The following is a 23,132-nucleotide window of genomic DNA, read 5'->3' on the forward strand; positions in this document are numbered from 1 at the left end:
TTATAGCGCCGAAACATTGGGTCTGCAAGGAAATTACATTTTTCAAGAAGATAACGACCCAAAGCATACGGCTCTAAATACAAGGCTGTGGCTCCTGTATGATACCCTAAAACAACTTAACCCCCGTCCTCAGAACCGAGACACTTATTCTATTGAACACCTTTGGAAAGTTCTGGAAGATAACATCAGGAGAAGACACATTTCTAACAAGAGAGACCTAAAAGAAGCACTTAGAGACGAATGGGACAAAATTCCAGAATCTGTGACGGCAAACTTGGTCACGTCGATACCCAGACGACTATAAGCAGTAATAGTTGCAAAGGGAAAACGCACAAAATATTAATTTTTGTAGCTGAAATCGTATTTTCAGATTGTAAGTGAACAAAAATATGAGTGGACGAATACTTTTTTGAAGTAGTCCTTGAATAAACTCTCCATTTTATCAAATTTCTTATAGCTATGGATGTATTTATTTCCTTGTTCGTCAATAACAATGCCTTACGACGGTTCGTTGCATATGACTGGATGTTCACATTTTATGTTTCCTTCCTTTCACGTGAAAAAATGACAACTAGACGAATACTTTTTGGACTCACTGTATGTGGTGAGTTCTCTTAACACTGAGTAGTAACTTTTTCATTCCGAAAACTATTCTTATATTACTATTGGCATTTTTTTATTTCTATAAATAATTTAAAGAAACTTCTTAAAATATGAAGTATTGGTTAGTGAACCTAACGTTTCGTTGATCGGTTGTTCATTTTTGTAGAGAGAGGCAGGTTCAAGGAGTACTCGTTTTAACTACTGCTTTGTTAGAAGAAAAGCAGTTTATGAGGTTAACGTCCTGGTGATGACGTGTTCTTTATAGCAGAGTTCATAGCTGTGATGAACAAGAACATAACCGAAAATACGTAATGACCCTCTTGGCAAGCCGGCCGCGGTGACCGTGCGGTTCTAGGCGCTTCAGTTCGAAACCGCGCGACTGCTACGGTCGCAGGTTCCAATACTGCCTCGGGCATTGATGTGTGTGATGTCCTTAGGTTGGTTAGGTTTAAGTAGTTCTAAGTTCTAGGGGACTGATGACATCAGATGTTAAGTCCCATAGTGCTCAGAGTTATTTGAACCTCTTGGCAGAGTCTCACCTGAAGTCTTCTCAGATGATTGTAGGAAGACTTGGGAAACCAAATTAGGCTGACCTTACAGGAGTATGGGGCCAACCATAAATTACGTCACATGCTAAGGGAGAGGGAAGGGGTCAACAAAGTTTGATATCGTCTTACAAGAGGGGGAGAGTGGGGGGCGAGTCTTAATCTTAGTGAAGCTACATATATAAATTTTTGTTTTGTTTCATATTACAAGGCTAACGAATAACATTAAAACATAACAATTCTATCATTATAATTTACTAAGGTTTAAATTTGTTTGTATTACTTTTTGACACACGGCAGCCGCTCGATGTAGTTGTTGCCTACGTACGGTGTACGACGCTGTAGCTCGTCGGCATACGCCGAAAGCCCCACAGAGACTGTACTGAAAACTCTTTGAGAAGAAATTGTCTCCTTATTTACGCACTAAGAAAGATGGCATGCCGAAACCTTGACGACAAAAGGAAAGTAATCAGAGCCTTCATAAAACTGTGTACTTCGAGGAAATGTAGTTTCATTGCCAATTGACTTGTTATGAACCAATCAATTCTTGAACACAGGTCAGTCTGGCGATCTTCTATTTGATCCAAGCTCAAAGAATATGAGACTGCGGTGGGAATCACACATGGCCAACAACATATCGAGAACATGTTTTCGTTGTCATATTAAAACGACCCACAGTCAGCTGCCGTTTTTGACATGCCTATATTTACTACCTGTTGCCGTCACACAGTTGGGTAAATAGGCTACCCATTTCGTAAACCTTTAGCTACACTTCCTTCGAGATATAGTGGCAACCAGGATTTGCTTTGAAATTACCTCTTTTTGATTTTATGATTCAGAACGATGAGTGACAGAGAGGTATCGTGCTCATTCAACTCCATGACGGAACCGAAACAAGGTGGCTTGGCAGATGAAATCGGTGCAGTGTGGAGACAAAGCACACGCTTTTCTTTCCAGAAGTGCCGTGTGAAGGCACGATGCGCTGGACAGTAGCGCTTCTCAGTGGCTCGCTTGAAGCGGTCCTGTATCCTTTCACGTTGTTTACATATCTACAATGAGAACTGAGGGCTGAAGGGGAAACGAATTGTAAATGTCATGATGGTTGCTAGTTGGCAAAACAAGCTACATAGAGTCGGTGGTAAACGAGATTAAGGGAAGTGACCTTTTGGGTTACAATTGTTTTCGTGATTTTGACGAAGAAAAGAAATTTTCGGAAAAAAACTGTAGTTGTCATTTTCCTTCACCTCTGTTTTATTTGCAATTCTCTGATTGTCGAAAGAAATTAATCTTCAGCAAAGTCACTGTATTTCAAATTTCGTTATAAGGTGTTAATTACATTTTATTTATTTTATTTATTTTTACCACAAAATTTTCGGTAGAGAATATTTAATTCTCTCTTTTTGTTCGTTTTAAATTTGGTAGATAAACTGAAAACTGGAAACTCTTAGAACCAAGAGGAACACATCCGTCTCTCAGCGGAAGTTAAGTTTTGAATGAATGATATAAACAATTCGACATAAACCTTATCAGAGCGGTGGCGGTTTTTATCACAGCCACAAAGGCGGTATTGGCCTTTCGGCGAGTTTTTGGAGCTACTGAGTGACTCATAGACTCGCTACATAGGTCATCAAGATCCATTAACAAATAGAACAAGAAGTCACAACAGCATTATGGTCGCAAAAATCAGATCTACAGCTGTTGACGGATCCTAGCAACACCACGTCGACTGGCGACTGTATGACTATGAAGTGAAAAGCTACACGATATCAACCACTATTAACTTATAACGCAATATAGCTCTAAGTACTTCAGTCATTTTCTCCCGACCACTCTTCCTTTTATGTCATGTTGTTGCTGTTGTTGTTGGGAACTTCTGTGCGATGTCTCGTCTGATACTGGTCTGATGAAGCTCTCCTGGTTACTCTCATCTTCTCCGAATAGCTATTGCAACATGCATCATTTTGAATGTGCTTACTGAGCTCGTCTCTTGGTCTTCCTCTACCATTATTACCGTCCACACTTCCATCTAGCCGGCCGGAGTGGCCGAGCGGTTCTAGACGCTCCGGTCTGGAACCGCGCGACCGCTACGGCCGCAGGTTCGAATCCTGCCTCGGGCATGGATGTGTTTGATTTCTTTAGGTTAAGTTAGGTTTAAGTAGTTCTAAGTTCTAGGAGACTGATGACCTCAGAAGTTAAGTCTCATACTGCTCAGAGCCATTTGAACCATCTGATATTCCATCCAGTACTGAATTGGTGAGCCTTTGCTGTCTTAGAATTTGGCCTATAAACTCATTTCTTCTAGTCACTTTGTGCCACAAATTACTTTTCTCCACATTTATGTTCAATACCACCACATTAGGTACTTGAGTTACCACATTTAAGTTCAATACCACCACATTAGTTACTTGAGTTACCCACTTATCTCCTGTAGCAACACATTTCAAAAGGCTCTATTCTCTTCTTGGTTAAATTTTTTATTGTCCAAGTTTCACTTCCATACAACGCTACACTCCAGAGAAATAGCTCCAGGATGATTGCCTAATACTATATTCGATGTTAACGAATTTCGCTCCTTCAGAAACTCTTCTCCTATCATTGCTAATCTACATTTTATATCCTATTTATTTCAACCATTATCTGTTATTTTTCTACCCAAACAGGAAACCTCATCTACTACTTTAAGTGTTTCGTTTCCTATTCTAATTCACCCAGCATCGCCTTACTTAATTCGTCTAAATTCGTTACCCTCTGGCATTTGTTGAAGTTCATCTTAGATCCTCTTTTCAATACAGTGTCCGTTCCATTCAGCCGCTCTTTCAAGTCTTTAGCTTTCTCTTCATAGAATTACAATGTCGTCGACCAACCTCAACGTTTTTATCCCTTCTCCCTGTACTTTAATTTCTACTCCAAATTTTTCTTTCCTGCTTGCTCAGTGTACAGATTGGATAACATTGAGGTCTTCCGTCTGGTTTCTGTACAAGTTGTAAATAGCCTTTCTATCCCCATATTTGACCCTGGTACATTCAGAATTTCAAAGAGTATATTCTGGACAACATTGCTGTGAACATAGTTTTGCCTCTCCTTAACTTATCTCCTAACAGAATTCCTAGGGTCAGCAATTCCTCGCGTGTTCCTACATTTACCCAGAGTCCAAACTGAAATCCCCGAGGTCGTCTTCTACCAATTTTTTCATTCTTCTGTAAAGAATTCGTATCAGTATTTTATCATCCAGCCAGAGTTTCGAGTCCTCCCTCGGGTATGGGTGTGTGTGTTGTTCTTAGCAGAAGTTAGTTTAAGTAGTTTGTATGTCTAGGAACCGATGACCTTCGCAGTTTGGTCCCGTAGGAATTCACACACAGTATTGTACCGCCACGACATACTCATAGGCTCTGAGTAATAATATTCACAGCTGCCATTACATTATTCTTGAAGTGCGAGGGTATTTCACATCTCTCTTACATCTCGCACACCAGGTGAAATATTTTTTCATGGCTGGCTTTTCCCTGGGTATCAGTAGTTCTGGCTCCTGGAGACTTATATCGATTGATATCGTTCAATGCTGTCTCAGATTCTGCTCGCAATGTATAACTTCCCTTCTCATCTTCATCTACTTCCTCTTCCGTTTCTATAATATTGCCTTCAAATCCATGTATTTCGTTTTGCTCCTATATAAACTCCATCTTTCAGGTTTCCCTTCCTTGCTTGGTGCTGGTTTTTTCTATCTATGCTCTTTATATTCGTACAGTAGTTTCTCTTTTCTCCAAAGGCCTCCTTAACGGTCCTTTAAGCTGTATCTGTACCTTCCCTAGTTACGTATGCTTATATATCGTTACAGTTGTCCTCTAGCCATTTTGCAGTTCCTGTCAGTCTCATTTCTTTAGATGTTTGTGTATCACTGCGGTTGCTTAATTTGCTGCATTTTAACATTTTCTCTTTTCATCAGTTAAATTCAATATCTCCTGTGTTATCCAATAGTTTCCATTATGTCTTCTCGTTTTATCTATTGTTGATCCTCTTCTGCTTTCACTATTTCATCTCTCAAAGCCATCCACTCGTCTTCTACAGCACTCTTTTCCCCTTTTCTAGTCAATTATTGCCTAATGCACCAACTGAAATTCTCAAAAACTTAACTGAGACTCACCTCACTACTTTCCTACCTTTTTTTTCAATTTCTTTAGTTTTAATCTGATATTCATAACCAATAAATTGTGGTCAGAGTCCACACCTACTCCTGGAAATGTTTTACAGTTTAAAATGTGATTCAGAGATTCTGCCTTACAGTTACATAAACAATTTGAAAACTTCAGATGCCTCCAGATCTTTTCCAAATCTACATCCTTATTTCATGACTCTTAAATCAAGTATTACGGATGATTATATTAGGACCTGTGCAGATTTCTATCCGTCGGCTTCCTCTGTTTTCATTTCTTTCTCTATTCTCGATCTACTTTCGCTTCTCTTCCTACAAGTGAATTCCAGTTAAATTTTCTTCTCTCCTAATTATCTGAAATAACCCCTTTATCTGATTTTTAAAAATCTGTTCATCTGTATAGTTAGGTGGCATATAAACCTGTACTTCTGTGGTGGGTTTTGGCTTTATGTCTATTCCGCCTACGAGGCTGGCATACAGGGTATTACAAAAAGGTACGGCCAAACTTTCAGGAAACATTCCCCAACCACAACGAAATAAAATATGTTATGGGGGCATGTGTCCGGAAACGCTTACTTTCACGTTAGAGCTCATTTTATTACTTGTCTTCAAATCACATTAATCATGGAATGGAAACACACAGCAACAGAACATACCAGCGTGACATCAAACACTTTGTTAGAGAAAATGTTTAAAATGTCCTCCGTTAGCGAGGATACATGCATCCACCCTCCGTCGCATGGAATCCCTGATGCGCTGATGCAACTCTGGAGAATGGCGTCCTCCGTTAGCGAGGATACATGCATCTACCCTCCGTCGCATGGAATCCCTAATGCGCTGATGCAACTCTGGAGAATGGCGTATTGTATCACAGCCGTCCACAACACGAGCACGAATAGTCTCTACATTTGGTACCGGGGTTGCGTGGGCAAGAGCTTTCAAATGCCCCCATAAATGAAAGTCAGGAGGGTTGAGGTCAGGAGAGCGTGATGGCCATGGAATTGGTCCGCCTCTGCCAATCCATAGGTCACCGAATCTGTTGTAGAGAAGCGTACGAACACTTCGACTGAAATGTGCAGGAGCTCCATTGTGCATGAACCACATGTTGTGTCGTACTTGTAAAGGCACATGTTCTAGCAGCACAGGTAGAGTATCCCGTATGAAATCATGATAATGTGCTCCATTAAGCTTAGGTGAACGAAACTAAAATGAGCTCTAACATGGAGATTAAGCGTTTCCGGACAGATGTCCACATAACATCTTTTCTTTATTTGTGTGTGAGTAATGTTTCCTGAAAGTTTGGCCGTACCTTTTTGTAACACCCTGTATACACTTGTACTACTGTGATAGGTGTTAGCCTTGTATCTGTATTGTATACGAAAATGCATGGAGTATGCTTCTCATAGTAGCAAGGGGTAGCCTGGTCTAGGAGTAGCGTCTTTGATTCATAATCAAAACGTCTTCAGTCCCGGGTTCGATCCCCGCCACTGCCTAAATCTTGATAATTGGTCAACATTGGCGGCCGAAGACTTCCAGCATACGAAGTCATCCTCATTCTGCCAACGGCCTTGTCAAAGAGGGCGGAGGAGCGGATAGAGGTTCAGGGCACTCTATTGTCCTAGGGGTGGGAAATTGCCCCTAAAGGAGGAAGAATCAGTAATGATCAACGACATGAGGGTGCATAAGGCAATGGAAACCACTGCATTAAAGACGCGTAATGTGTATCCATAGGACATGTGTACTGTAATTGAAGAAGTGTCATGATGATCTCTCCATCGGCAAAAGATTCCGGAATAGTCCCCGGTTCGGATCTCCGGGAGGGGACTGCCAAGGGGGAGGTTACCATGAGAAAAAGATTGAATAATCAACGAAAGGGTAACGTTCTACGAGTCGGGGCGTGGAATGTCAGAAGGTTGAACGTAGTAGGGAAACTAGAAAATCTTAAAAGGGAAATGCAAAGGCTAAATCTAGATACAGTAGGGGTCAGTGAAGTGAAGTGGAAGGAAGAGAAGGATTTCTGGTCAGATGAGTATCGGGTAATATCAACAGCAGCAGAAAATGGTATAACAGGTGTATTATTCGTTATGAATAGGAAGGTAGGGCAGAGGGTCTGTTACTGTGAACAGTTCAGTGACTGGGTTGTTCTAATCAGAATCGACAGCAGACAAAAACCGACAACGATAGTTCAGGTATACATGCCGACGTCGCAAGCTGAAGATGAACAGATAGAGAATGTGTATGAGGATATTGAAAGGGTAATGCAGTATGTAAAGGGGGATGAAAATCTAATAGTCATGGGCGACTGGAATGCAGTTGTAGGGGAAGGAGTAGAGGAAAACGTTACAGGAGAATATGGGCTTGGGAAAAGGATTGAAAGCGGAGAAAGACTAATTGAGTTCTGTAACAAGTTTCAGCTAGTAATAGCGAATACCCTGCTCAAGAATCACAAGAAGAGGAGATATACTTGGAAAAGGCCGGGAGATACGGGAAGATTTCAGTTAGATTACATCATGGTCAGACAGAGATTCCGAAATCAGATACTGGATTGTAAGGCGTACCCAGGAGCAGATATAGACTCAGATCACAATATAGTAGTGATGAAGAGTTGGCTGAAGTTCAAGACATTAGTCAGGAAGAAACAATACGCAAAGAAGTGGGATACGGAAGTTCTAAGGAATGACGAGATACGTTTGAAGTTCTCTAACGCTCTAGATACGGCAATAAGGAATAGCGCAGTAGGCATTACAGTTGAAGAGGAATGGACATCTCTAAAAAGGGTCATCACAGAAGTTGGGAAGGAAAACATAGGTACAAAGAAGGTAGCTGCGAAGAAACCATGGGTAACAGAAGAAATACTTCAGTTGATTGATGAAAGGAGGAAGTACAAACATTTTCCGGGACAATTAGGAATACAGAAATACAAGTCGCTGAGGAATGAAATAAATAGTAAGTGCAGGGAAGCTAAGACGAAGTGGCTAAAGGAAAAATGTGAAGACATCGAAAAAGATATGATTGTCGGAAGGACAGACTCAGCATACAGGAAAGTCAAAACAACCGTTGGTGACATTAAAAGCAACGGTGGTAACATTAAGAGTGCAACGGGGATTCCACTGTTAAATGCAGAGTAGAGAGCAGATAGGTGGAAAGAATACATTGAAAGCCTCTATGAGGGTGAAGATATGTCTGATGTGATAGAAGAAGAAACTGGAGTCTATTTAGAAGAGATATGGGATCCAGTATTAGAATCGGAATTTAAAAGAGCTTTGGAGGACTTACGGTCAAATAAGGCAGAAGGGATAGATAACATTCCATCAGAATTCCTAAAATCATTAAGGGAAGTGGCAACAAAACGACTATTCACGTTGGTGTGTAGAATATATGAGTCTGGCGACATACCATCTGACTTTCGGAAAAGCATCATCCACACAATTCCGAAGACGGCAAGAGCTGACAAGTGCGAAAATTATCGCACAATCAGCTTAACAGCTCATGCATCGAAGCTGCTTACAAAAATAATATACAGAATAATGGAAAAGAAAATTGAGAATGCGCTAGGTGATGATCAGTTTGGCTTTAGGAAAAGTAAAGGGACGAGAGAGGCAATTGTGACGTTACGGCTAATAATGGAAGCAAGGCTAAAGAAAAATCAAGACACGTTCATAGGATTTGTCGACCTGGAAAAAACGTTGGACAATATAAATTGGTGCAAGCTGTTCGAGATTCTGAAAAAAGTTGGGGTAAGCTATCGGGAGAGACGGGACTTATATAATATGTACAACAACCAAGAGGGAATAATAAGATTGAACGATCAAGAACTTAGTGTTCGTATTAAGAAGGGTGTAAGACAAGGCTGTAGCCTTTCGGCCCTACTCTTCGATCTGTACATCGAGAAAGCAATGATGGAAATAAAAGAAAGGTTCAGGAGTGGAATTAAAATAAAAGGTGAAAGGATATCAATGATACGATTCGCTGATGACATTGCTATCCTGAGTGAAAGTGAAGAAGAATTAAATGATCTGCCGAACGGAATGAACAGTCTAATGAATACACAGTATGGTTTGAGAGTAAATCGGATAAAGACGAAGGTAATGAGTAGTGGGAGAAATGAGAACAGCGAGAAACTTAACATCAGGATTGATGATCACGAAGTCAACGAAGTTAAGGAATTCTGCTACCTAGGCAGTAAAATAACCAATGACGGACGGAGCAAGGAGGACATCAAAAGCAGACTCGTTATGGCAAAAAAGGCATTTCTGGCCAAGAGAAGTCTACTAATATCAAATAGTGGCTTTAATTTGAGGAAGAAATTTCTGAGGATGTACGTCTGGAGTACAGCATTGTATAGTAGTGAAACATGGACTGTGGGAAAACCGGAACAGAAGAGAATAGAAGCATTTGAGATGTGGTGCTATAGACGAATGTGGAAAATTAGGTAGACTGATAAGGATTGAGGAGGTTCTACGCAGAATCGGAGAGGAAAGGAATATGTGGAAAACACTGATAAGGAGAAGGGAGAGGATGATAGGACATCTGCTAAGACATGAGAGAATGACTTCCATGGTACTAGAGGGAGCTGTAGAGGCCAAAAACTGTAGAGGAAGACAGAGATTACGCCAAGCAAATAATTGAGGACGTAGGTTGTAAGTGCTACTCTGAGATGAAGAGGTTAGCACAGGAAAGGAATTCGTGGCGGGCCGCATCAAACCAGTCAGTAGACTGATGACCAAAGAAAAAAAAAAAAAAACAGAAAAGTAGCTTACCCGCATTCCTGTTTTCATATTCATTATTAAAACTGAAGTCCTGTTTATCCTGCCACCGCCCACAAATCCCCACTATACGGAACTTCAATCTATGCATTTCCCTTTTTAAATTTTCTAACCTATCTGTCGCATTAAGGATCTAACAATCCATGGTCGGACCTTGGAGTGCCAGTTTTGTGTTTCCTGATGACGACATAATCCTGATCAGTCCTCACCAGGATATTTGAATGTGGGACTACTTTACCTCACGAATATTTTATCCGAAAGGATGTCTGCATCATTTAACCATACAGTGCAGCTACATACCCTCAGGAAAAATAACTGCGTTTGTTTCCCCTTGCTTTCAACCATTCGCAGTACTGGCGCAAAAAGCCATTTAGGTTGATATTAATAGGCCACATCAGTCAATCGTGCTGACTGTTGCCCCTGCAACTACTGAAAAGGCTGCTGCCCCTCTTCAGGAACCACAGGTTCTTTCGCCTGTCAACAGATGCCGCTCTCACCCCCCCCCCCCCCCTCACAATCACTCTTGCACCCCGCAGGACCGGAGGAGCGGATAGAGGTTCAGGGCACTCTATTGTCCTAGGGGTGGGAAATTGCCCCTAAAGGAGGAAGAATCAGTAATGATCAACGACATGAGGGTGCATAAGGCAATGGAAACCACTGCATTAAAGATGCGTAATGTGTATCCATAGGACATGTGTACTGTAATTGAAGAAGTGTCATGATGATCTCTCCATCGGCAAAAGATTCCGGAATAGTCCCCGGTTCGGATCTCCGGGAGGGGACTGCCAAGGGGGAGGTTACCATGAGAAAAAGATTGAATAATCAACGAAAGGGTAACGTTCTACGAGTCGGGGCGTGGAATCTCAGAAGCTTGAACGTAGTAGGGAAACTAGAAAATCTTAAAAGGGAAATGCAAAGGCTAAATCTAGATACAGTAGGGGTCAGTGAAGTGAAGTGGAAGGAAGAGAAGGATTTCTGGTCAGATGAGTATCGGGTAATATCAACAGCAGCAGAAAATGGTATAACAGGTGTATTATTCATTATGAATAGGAAGGTAGGGCAGAGGGTCTGTTACTGTGAACAGTTCAGTGACTGGGTTGTTCTAATCAGAATCGACAGCAGACAAAAACCGACAACGATAGTTCAGGTATACATGCCGACGTCGCAAGCTGAAGATGAACAGATAGAGAATGTGTATGAGGATATTGAAAGGGTAATGCAGTATGTAAAGGGGGATGAAAATCTAATAGTCATGGGCGACTGGAATGCAGTTGTAGGGGAAGGAGTAGAGGAAAACGTTACAGGAGAATATGGGCTTGGGAAAAGGATTGAAAGCGGAGAAAGACTAATTGAGTTCTGTAACAAGTTTCAGCTAGTAATAGCGAATACCCTGCTCAAGAATCACAAGAAGAGGAGATATACTTGGAAAAGGCCGGGAGATACGGGAAGATTTCAGTTAGATTACATCATGGTCAGACAGAGATTCCGAAATCAGATACTGGATTGTAAGGCGTACCCAGGAGCAGATATAGACTCAGATCACAATATAGTAGTGATGAAGAGTTGGCTGAAGTTCAAGACATTAGTCAGGAAGAAACAATACGCAAAGAAGTGGGATACGGAAGTTCTAAGGAATGACGAGATACGTTTGAAGTTCTCTAACGCTCTAGATACGGCAATAAGGAATAGCGCAGTAGGCATTACAGTTGAAGAGGAATGGACATCTCTAAAAAGGGTCATCACAGAAGTTGGGAAGGAAAACATAGGTACAAAGAAGGTAGCTGCGAAGAAACCATGGGTAACAGAAGAAATACTTCAGTTGATTGATGAAAGGAGGAAGTACAAACATTTTCCGGGACAATTAGGAATACAGAAATACAAGTCGCTGAGGAATGAAATAAATAGTAAGTGCAGGGAAGCTAAGACGAAGTGGCTAAAGGAAAAATGTGAAGACATCGAAAAAGATATGATTGTCGGAAGGACAGACTCAGCATACAGGAAAGTCAAAACAACCGTTGGTGACATTAAAAGCAACGGTGGTAACATTAAGAGTGCAACGGGGATTCCACTGTTAAATGCAGAGTAGAGAGCAGATAGGTGGAAAGAATACATTGAAAGCCTCTATGAGGGTGAAGATATGTCTGATGTGATAGAAGAAGAAACTGGAGTCTATTTAGAAGAGATATGGGATCCAGTATTAGAATCGGAATTTAAAAGAGCTTAGGAGGACTTACGGTCAAATAAGGCAGAAGGGATAGATAACATTCCATCAGAATTCCTAAAATCATTAAGGGAAGTGGCAACAAAACGACTATTCACGTTGGTGTGTAGAATATATGAGTCTGGCGACATACCATCTGACTTTCGGAAAAGCATCATCCACACAATTCCGAAGACGGCAAGAGCTGACAAGTGCGAAAATTATCGCACAATCAGCTTAACAGCTCATGCATCGAAGCTGCTTACAAAAATAATATACAGAATAATGGAAAAGAAAATTGAGAATGCGCTAGGTGATGATCAGTTTGGCTTTAGGAAAAGTAAAGGGACGAGAGAGGCAATTGTGACGTTACGGCTAATAATGGAAGCAAGGCTAAAGAAAAATCAAGACACGTTCATAGGATTTGTCGACCTGGAAAAAACGTTGGACAATAGAAATTGGTGCAAGCTGTTCGAGATTCTGAAAAAAGTTGGGGTAAGCTATCGGGAGAGACGGGACTTATATAATATGTACAACAACCAAGAGGGAATAATAAGATTGAACGATCAAGAACTTAGTGTTCGTATTAAGAAGGGTGTAAGACAAGGCTGTAGCCTTTCGGCCCTACTCTTCGATCTGTACATCGAGAAAGCAATGATGGAAATAAAAGAAAGGTTCAGGAGTGGAATTAAAATAAAAGGTGAAAGGATATCAATGATACGATTCGCTGATGACATTGCTATCCTGAGTGAAAGTGAAGAAGAATTAAATGATCTGCCGAACGGAATGAACAGTCTAATGAATACACAGTATGGTTTGAGAGTAAATCGGATAAAGACGAAGGTAATGAGTAGTGGGAGAAATGAGAACAGCGAGAAACTTAACATCAGGATTGATGATCACGAAGTCAACGAAGTTAAGGAATTCTGCTACCTAGGCAGTAAAATAACCAATGACGGACGGAGCAAGGAGGACATCAAAAGCAGACTCGTTATGGCAAAAAAGGCATTTCTGGCCAAGAGAAGTCTACTAATATCAAATAGTGGCTTTAATTTGAGGAAGAAATTTCTGAGGATGTACGTCTGGAGTACAGCATTGTATAGTAGTGAAACATGGACTGTGGGAAAACCGGAACAGAAGAGAATAGAAGCATTTGAGATGTGGTGCTATAGACGAATGTGGAAAATTAGGTAGACTGATAAGGATTGAGGAGGTTCTACGCAGAATCGGAGAGGAAAGGAATATGTGGAAAACACTGATAAGGAGAAGGGAGAGGATGATAGGACATCTGCTAAGACATGAGAGAATGACTTCCATGGTACTAGAGGGAGCTGTAGAGGCCAAAAACTGTAGAGGAAGACAGAGATTACGCCAAGCAAATAATTGAGGACGTAGGTTGTAAGTGCTACTCTGAGATGAAGAGGTTAGCACAGGAAAGGAATTCGTGGCGGGCCGCATCAAACCAGTCAGTAGACTGATGACCAAAGAAAAAAAAAAAAAACAGAAAAGTAGCTTACCCGCATTCCTGTTTTCATATTCATTATTAAAACTGAAGTCCTGTTTATCCTGCCACCGCCCACAAATCCCCACTATACGGAACTTCAATCTATGCATTTCCCTTTTTAAATTTTCTAACCTATCTGTCGCATTAAGGATCTAACAATCCATGGTCGGACCTTGGAGTGCCAGTTTTGTGTTTCCTGATGACGACATAATCCTGATCAGTCCTCACCAGGATATTTGAATGTGGGACTACTTTACCTCACGAATATTTTATCCGAAAGGATGTCTGCATCATTTAACCATACAGTGCAGCTACATACCCTCAGGAAAAATAACTGCGTTTGTTTCCCCTTGCTTTCAACCATTCGCAGTACTGGCGCAAAAAGCCATTTAGGTTGATATTAATAGGCCACATCAGTCAATCGTGCTGACTGTTGCCCCTGCAACTACTGAAAAGGCTGCTGCCCCTCTTCAGGAACCACAGGTTCTTTCGCCTGTCAACAGATGCCGCTCTCACCCCCCCCCCCCCCCCCTCACAATCACTCTTGCACCCCGCAGGACCGGAGGAGCGGATAGAGGTTCAGGGCACTCTATTGTCCTAGGGGTGGGAAATTGCCCCTAAAGGAGGAAGAATCAGTAATGATCAACGACATGAGGGTGCATAAGGCAATGGAAACCACTGCATTAAAGACGCGTAATGTGTATCCATAGGACATGTGTACTGTAATTGAAGAAGTGTCATGATGATCTCTCCATCGGCAAAAGATTCCGGAATAGTCCCCGGTTCGGATCTCCGGGAGGGGACTGCCAAGGGGGAGGTTACCATGAGAAAAAGATTGAATAATCAACGAAAGGGTAACGTTCTACGAGTCGGGGCGTGGAATGTCAGAAGGTTGAACGTAGTAGGGAAACTAGAAAATCTTAAAAGGGAAATGCAAAGGCTAAATCTAGATACAGTAGGGGTCAGTGAAGTGAAGTGGAAGGAAGAGAAGGATTTCTGGTCAGATGAGTATCGGGTAATATCAACAGCAGCAGAAAATGGTATAACAGGTGTATTATTCGTTATGAATAGGAAGGTAGGGCAGAGGGTCTGTTACTGTGAACAGTTCAGTGACTGGGTTGTTCTAATCAGAATCGACAGCAGACAAAAACCGACAACGATAGTTCAGGTATACATGCCAACGTCGCAAGCTGAAGATGAACAGATAGAGAATGTGTATGAGGATATTGAAAGGGTAATGCAGTATGTAAAGGGGGATGAAAATCTAATAGTCATGGGCGACTGGAATGCAGTTGTAGGGGAAGGAGTAGAGGAAAACGTTACAGGAGAATATGGGCTTGGGAAAAGGATTGAAAGCGGAGAAAGACTAATTGAGTTCTGTAACAAGTTTCAGCTAGTAATAGCGAATACCCTGCTCAAGAATCACAAGAAGAGGAGATATACTTGGAAAAGGCCGGGAGATACGGGAAGATTTCAGTTAGATTACATCATGGTCAGACAGAGATTCCGAAATCAGATACTGGATTGTAAGGCGTACCCAGGAGCAGATATAGACTCAGATCACAATATAGTAGTGATGAAGAGTTGGCTGAAGTTCAAGACATTAGTCAGGAAGAAACAATACGCAAAGAAGTGGGATACGGAAGTTCTAAGGAATGACGAGATACGTTTGAAGTTCTCTAACGCTCTAGATACGGCAATAAGGAATAGCGCAGTAGGCATTACAGTTGAAGAGGAATGGACATCTCTAAAAAGGGTCATCACAGAAGTTGGGAAGGAAAACATAGGTACAAAGAAGGTAGCTGCGAAGAAACCATGGGTAACAGAAGAAATACTTCAGTTGATTGATGAAAGGAGGAAGTACAAACATTTTCCGGGACAATTAGGAATACAGAAATACAAGTCGCTGAGGAATGAAATAAATAGTAAGTGCAGGGAAGCTAAGACGAAGTGGCTAAAGGAAAAATGTGAAGACATCGAAAAAGATATGATTGTCGGAAGGACAGACTCAGCATACAGGAAAGTCAAAACAACCGTTGGTGACATTAAAAGCAACGGTGGTAACATTAAGAGTGCAACGGGGATTCCACTGTTAAATGCAGAGTAGAGAGCAGATAGGTGGAAAGAATACATTGAAAGCCTCTATGAGGGTGAAGATATGTCTGATGTGATAGAAGAAGAAACTGGAGTCTATTTAGAAGAGATATGGGATCCAGTATTAGAATCGGAATTTAAAAGAGCTTAGGAGGACTTACGGTCAAATAAGGCAGAAGGGATAGATAACATTCCATCAGAATTCCTAAAATCATTAAGGGAAGTGGCAACAAAACGACTATTCACGTTGGTGTGTAGAATATATGAGTCTGGCGACATACCATCTGACTTTCGGAAAAGCATCATCCACACAATTCCGAAGACGGCAAGAGCTGACAAGTGCGAAAATTATCGCACAATCAGCTTAACAGCTCATGCATCGAAGCTGCTTACAAAAATAATATACAGAATAATGGAAAAGAAAATTGAGAATGCGCTAGGTGATGATCAGTTTGGCTTTAGGAAAAGTAAAGGGACGAGAGAGGCAATTGTGACGTTACGGCTAATAATGGAAGCAAGGCTAAAGAAAAATCAAGACACGTTCATAGGATTTGTCGACCTGGAAAAAACGTTGGACAATATAAATTGGTGCAAGCTGTTCGAGATTCTGAAAAAAGTTGGGGTAAGCTATCGGGAGAGACGGGACTTATATAATATGTACAACAACCAAGAGGGAATAATAAGATTGAACGATCAAGAACTTAGTGTTCGTATTAAGAAGGGTGTAAGACAAGGCTGTAGCCTTTCGGCCCTACTCTTCGATCTGTACATCGAGAAAGCAATGATGGAAATAAAAGAAAGGTTCAGGAGTGGAATTAAAATAAAAGGTGAAAGGATATCAATGATACGATTCGCTGATGACATTGCTATCCTGAGTGAAAGTGAAGAAGAATTAAATGATCTGCCGAACGGAATGAACAGTCTAATGAATACACAGTATGGTTTGAGAGTAAATCGGATAAAGACGAAGGTAATGAGTAGTGGGAGAAATGAGAACAGCGAGAAACTTAACATCAGGATTGATGATCACGAAGTCAACGAAGTTAAGGAATTCTGCTACCTAGGCAGTAAAATAACCAATGACGGACGGAGCAAGGAGGACATCAAAAGCAGACTCGTTATGGCAAAAAAGGCATTTCTGGCCAAGAGAAGTCTACTAATATCAAATAGTGGCTTTAATTTGAGGAAGAAATTTCTGAGGATGTACGTCTGGAGTACAGCATTGTATAGTAGTGAAACATGGACTGTGGGAAAACCGGAACAGAAGAGAATAGAAGCATTTGAGATGTGGTGCTATAGACGAATGTGGAAAATTAGGTAGACTGATAAGGATTGAGGAGGTTCTACGCAGAATCGGAGAGGAAAGGAATATGTGGAAAACACTGATAAGGAGAAGGGAGAGGATGATAGGACATCTGCTAAGACATGAGAGAATGACTTCCATGGTACTAGAGGGAGCTGTAGAGGCCAAAAACTGTAGAGGAAGACAGAGATTACGCCAAGCAAATAATTGAGGACGTAGGTTGTAAGTGCTACTCTGAGATGAAGAGGTTAGCACAGGAAAGGAATTCGTGGCGGGCCGCATCAAACCAGTCAGTAGACTGATGACCAAAGAAAAAAAAAAAAAAAACAGAAAAGTAGCTTACCCGCATTCCTGTTTTCATATTCATTATTAAAACTGAAGTCCTGTTTATCCTGCCACCGCCCACAAATCCCCACTATACGGAACTTCAATCTATGCATTTCCCTTTTTAAATTTTCTAACCTATCTGTCGCATTAAGGATCTAACAATCCATGGTCGGACCTTGGAGTGCCAGTTTTGTGTTTCCTGATGACGACATAATCCTGATCAGTCCTCACCAGGATATTTGAATGTGGGACTACTTTACCTCACGAATATTTTATCCGAAAGGATGTCTGCATCATTTAACCATACAGTGCAGCTACATACCCTCAGGAAAAATAACTGCGTTTGTTTCCCCTTGCTTTCAACCATTCGCAGTACTGGCGCAAAAAGCCATTTAGGTTGATATTAATAGGCCACATCAGTCAATCGTGCTGACTGTTTCCCCTGCAACTACTGAAAAGGCTGCTGCCCCTCTTCAGGAACCACAGGTTCTTTCGCCTGTCAACAGATGCCGCTCTCACCCCCCCCCCCCCCCCCCTCACAATCACTCTTGCACCCCGCACCCAACCCACTTTGTGGTTGCACGTACGTATGACTGTCTAATCGTAGATGACCGCAAGTTGTGTCAACGCTGCTAGGTCCATGGTTCATGGTGGGGAGTGATTTTTGTCTTAAGAGTCAGCATACTTTAATATACAGCATTCAACGGAGAAATAACTCAGCTAAATGATTACATATAAATTTGAATACTTTGTTTATTACAAGGTATGCGTACCAAACTCTGAAACTATTTAGTTTTTGACTTGAGTATGTGTGCTCATAGTTTTGACTATGGACAGCTCGCAGTATAACTGTACGGTTGTTAGAATTTGATTCTGATGAAGACATTCTTAGAGGTGTCGAAAACTAAGTCAATGTATTAAACATTATTTGCAACCTGTTGACTGAGTTATTTCTCCGTTGAAATTTGTATACAGTTGCTGAGAGACAGCCATGTATATATGGCATTGGTCATATTACCTTCGGTAATAGATTCAAGTTTCGTTTTTTTATCACGATTTTGTCTTCTCCTAGAAAAATGGGAGCGTGTGACACAAAACACTCTAAAAGTAGATACAAACGGATTCAAGTCCACTTGTATGAAATTATGTATGTAATGGAAAAGAAATGCTTTTGTTGCTTACTAACATCATAAGGTCTTGGCGTTTATGTACTGTTTTTGAGGACGAATATTTTTATTACATTTTCTTGCCCCATATTGTTGATAGAAAAAGCGTTTCGCTCTTTTAATGAAACTGAGAGATTTTTGGCAGGTTATACAGTTGTTTATACTATCACACTGTACAGGACCAGTGTTTAAGAGTGATAGCGCAAGTCAGAGAAGGCTTCAGTTATCTTTATATTAGCCGACTGATGTCAGAACACTGGACTTCAGATATGAGAAAGTGTACAAGAATGTGGAAGCACACTACATAAGAAAATAAGAGTAACACCTTGTATAATGAAAGTAAAAAAAATACTTCAGTAATAATTATTTGCTACAGTAACATAGAAAAGCAATACAGTGAAACAGTCGACAAGGAAAATTGCTTGTTCGTTACATTTACGTAGATATAAGTAAGCTTGCTTAACCCTATGATAGTCGACAATTTGTTGTTGCTTTTTGCGACTGCGAACATGGTAACGCTACAGTTACCGGAAGTATTAACCTTAAACAATGTTGGGAAGAGATTTGAATAAAACCCAAAGCGCTTACCTATATAGATATTATAAATATTTAGATTTACTTAAATATTACAATTATAGACAATATGACGATTTCATTGTGACTGTAGTCATGTTATTGTATTAAATACTTTCTCAAACTTGACTCACCTTTTCCGCAAGAAACACCAGAGGCCTCATTCTGCAAAAAGTACAAAAATACATTGAAATTTAATATTGTTTGTTTTCTTGTAAACTGGTTCACGTAACGCTACAGGCAGTGATTACAGAGTGTTTCTGAGTTACAATCACATACATGAAAGCTTTTAATTGGGCCACAGTAGTTATAAGTCTGCACAGAATTACTGTCCAGAAACCTACCGTTACCGTACTGCAGGAAAGATAGTGAAACGACATATTCAACTCTTTCGTGTCAGCTGAATGATATACGTTTGACAATTCATCAATAACTTAATTTAATGTCAGTTTCTGTTTTGTTAGTAAACCAATATTTTTACAAAATGTGTACAGTAAAGCCCAATAGTAAATAGAAAACTGCATTAAGTTTAATTCCATTACCATAAATGGTAATTTACAGCAAAAGAGAAAATCTACAATAGTAGTGTAAGTTGAATGAATAAATTAAATTTAGTGCCATGGCTGGGACTTGCTGACCATTACAGCATAGCAGCGCTATGGGTAACATTCCTGCATGGACTACCCAAGTCCAGTGCAACACGGATTTCTATTCATATCTTCAGCATATTTCCCACTAAATTGTCACTATTGCCAGGGCTCTCCAGCACTGGAACAACACCCCAGCGTTGGATATTGTGGAGGAATCTTGTACCTCAGGTGATCGTGTAGATCTTATAATTACATTTTCCTCAAGACATTTAACTCTCATCTTTATCTGCGGAATGGTGCAGCCTGAATAAATGAATTAAATTTGCGCCATGTCCGCGGCTTGAACCAAGGTCTCCTTGTTTACTTTTAATTCATTTATTCAGCATAGACCAACGATAATGGCGATTATGGGGGAAAACAAGCTGAAGATATAAAATTTATGTTGGGGAGGGCATTGGACTGTAGTTGTCTGTGCAGCATTGTTAGCCATAGTGCTGCGGTCATGTCATGGTTGCCGGTACGGTGGCTCAGCGTGTTCGGTCAGAAGGTTAGCTATCCTCTGCAATAAAAAAAACCTGAGTGAACGGATCAACAACGAATCCGAACCGGTGTCATCTGACGTCCATCCCGAACGAATTCAATGAACACTATAGAACAAAATGAGATAAAAAAATAAATGGTCAGTATTTCTGCTTAGTAAGCAAAGAAACTTCGGTTCAAGTCCTGGCCATGGCACAAATTTTAATTCATTTACTCAGCTTACACTATAATCATACATAAATAATACATACTTAAATGACTCATGAAACTGTAAATATACGATTTGTACATGAGAAAATGTTGAAGACTGTATCGACACTAGAAACAACAGCAATATAACAGTGGCGATAAGAAAAGATGAAAAGACGAAGAATTACAAGAAGGTATTTTGCACAATCATCTGGGAAGTCATCCGGAAACTATTATCGTGGCTCGGGAAGAATAGGGTGGCGCACTCAGTCAAAGACGTTTTGCTCCTCACCTTTTGACTTAATAAAGCAGGTCTCCATAGTGAAGATAATGGGGAAACTAGAACAAGTAAGTGAAACATATTACAAACACACTGCCCGTGGCTCGTGGTCTTGCGGTAGCGTTCCCGCTTACCGCGGGGTCACGGATTCGATTCCCGGCGGGGTCAGGAATTTTCTCTGCCTCGAGATGACAGTGTTGTGTGTCTTTCATCATCATTTCATCCTCATTCACTCGCAAGTCGCCGTAGCGGCGTTAAAGAACTTGTGGAGCGGCTACACTCCATACAATGTAGCCAGGTATGGAAGGGAAACGTGGTCGATAAATAGTTTAGACAAGAAGAGAATAGAAGCTTTCGAAATTTGGTGCTACAGAAGGATGCTGAAGATTATATGGGTAGATCACATAACTAATGAGGAGGTATTGAATAGAATTGGGGAGAGGAGGAGTTTGTGGCACAACTTAAGAAGGGATCGGTTGGTAGGACATGTTCTCAGGCGCCACGGGATCACCAATTAAGTACTGGAGGGCAACGTGGAGGGTAAAAATCGTAGAGGGAGACCAAGAGCTGAATACGCTAAACAGATTCACAAGGATGTAGGCTGCAGTAAGTACTGGGAGATGAAGTGGCTTGCACAGGATAGAGTAGCATGGAGAGCTGCATCTAGCCAGTCTCAGGAGCGAAGACCACAACAACACCAACTATGCTAAGTGATTTCTTAGATGAAGCCCTGTTGGACTTGCATTTTCGACATCACATGTATTTAGTCAGTGGTGGATCTGCGATTTACTATTCCTTCTAATATCATAAGAACTGAGATGCGAGAACAGCTCCTACGTTGACTGACTGCTGAACAGCGCCAGTGTGACGGAGCTTAGACATGGTGCGCAGTGCGTAACACCGCACAATGAATTTGTGTGCGCTAGTAACGAAAATAGACGAACAAATCTTCTTTACCCATCGTGTAAAAGGTAACACAGAACTATTGTCTCTAAGGTTCTGAAGTTAAAGTTCGGCAAATGTTCCTCGCATGTAAATTTTCTTAGAGGTTCACGATATGAAAGCCAGATATATAAAAATTAATATACAGAAAAAGGGGATAAAAATAACCAGTTCTTGAAATTGATATTTCCTATATATTAAAGAAAGACTTAATTCTGACAACAGTTTGAAGGTTATTTTGTACAAACGAAATGACTACATGTCTGGTAACACAGGGTAAATTATAGTGAATGCTAAGCTTAGTAATTGGAGTTAAAAACTAATGCTTTTAACTGAAAACTTAATTTGTTTTACCAGAAATAATTTAAAATTTATAGTGACAACATAAAGTTCATAATTTTTATTAGAAGTGAAGCTCGTTTGTCTCAATGCAGTTGTAACAACATATTCCATTGGCAGAATTGAACACTTCGCTTGGCTAAATATACACATTGTTTTTGGTGACAGAAGAATTATTATTGCTCCGTCAATATTACCCACAATGTATTCGTCTACTTGAACATTTCACAAGGTGGTTGACGAGTGGGGGCCGAACCGCGCAATAGCCCTCGGTTCGGTGTTGGGTGGTTGGACTGCTGTGGCCTGTTGTGGGGTTGTGGACCACTGAGGGCTACGGTGGGACGAAGCCTCTCCGTAGTTTCTAGGTCTCCAGTTCAATACACAATACACATAATAACGGATAAAAGTAAAATGTTTATGAACCCAAAAAAAGTGAAGCCATAAGTTAAGTAAACGACATCAACACTACAACAAGAATCGGCTTGATTTTACAAGGAATTCCTCGACAAAATAGAAGGAGTGACCCATGAGCAAACTCCTCAATTTCGATTTGAAAGCACGTCGGTTACTGCTAAGATTGTGGAGTTCTTGTGGTAGCTTATTGCAAATGGCTGCAGCAGTATACTGAACACCTTTCTGCACAAGAGTTAAGAAAGTTCGACCCAGATGCAGGTTTGATTTCTGCCGAGTATTAACTTAGTGAAAGTTTCTTATTCTTGAGAATAAGCTGATATTGTTAACAAGAAATGACAAGAAAGGATATATATATTGAAAAGCCAATGTCAAAATACCAAGACTAGTGAACAGGGGTCAACAAGCGGTTCGTGAACTTACACCACTTATAGCCCGAAGTGCCCATTCCTGAGCCAAAAATATCCTCTTAGAATGGGACGATTTACCCCAAAATATAACACTGTAAGCGAATGAAAATAAGCAAAGTACTCAAATTGTAGAATCCAGCGATCACTTACTTCAGATGCCGTTCTAATAGTAAAAATGGCAGCATTAAGTCTTTGAACAA

The 23,132-nt window shown here is 40.7% G+C and overlaps 1 protein-coding gene across 1 annotated transcript in view; it reads right to left on the reverse strand.

The window, feature by feature from the left end:
* The window catches only part of LOC126334701 (macrophage mannose receptor 1-like), a 54,845-nt gene that overhangs the window by 14,703 nt on the left and 17,010 nt on the right, over window positions 1-23,132 (reverse strand). The window contains exon 3 of the mRNA XM_049997205.1: window positions 19,366-19,396. Within this exon, the coding sequence (XP_049853162.1) occupies window positions 19,366-19,396 (31 nt within the window). The remainder of the gene's footprint in view (window positions 1-19,365; window positions 19,397-23,132) is intronic.

Source organism: Schistocerca gregaria, chromosome 2 (assembly GCF_023897955.1).
Source record: "Schistocerca gregaria isolate iqSchGreg1 chromosome 2, iqSchGreg1.2, whole genome shotgun sequence".
Taxonomy (NCBI): Eukaryota; Metazoa; Arthropoda; class Insecta; order Orthoptera; family Acrididae; genus Schistocerca; species Schistocerca gregaria.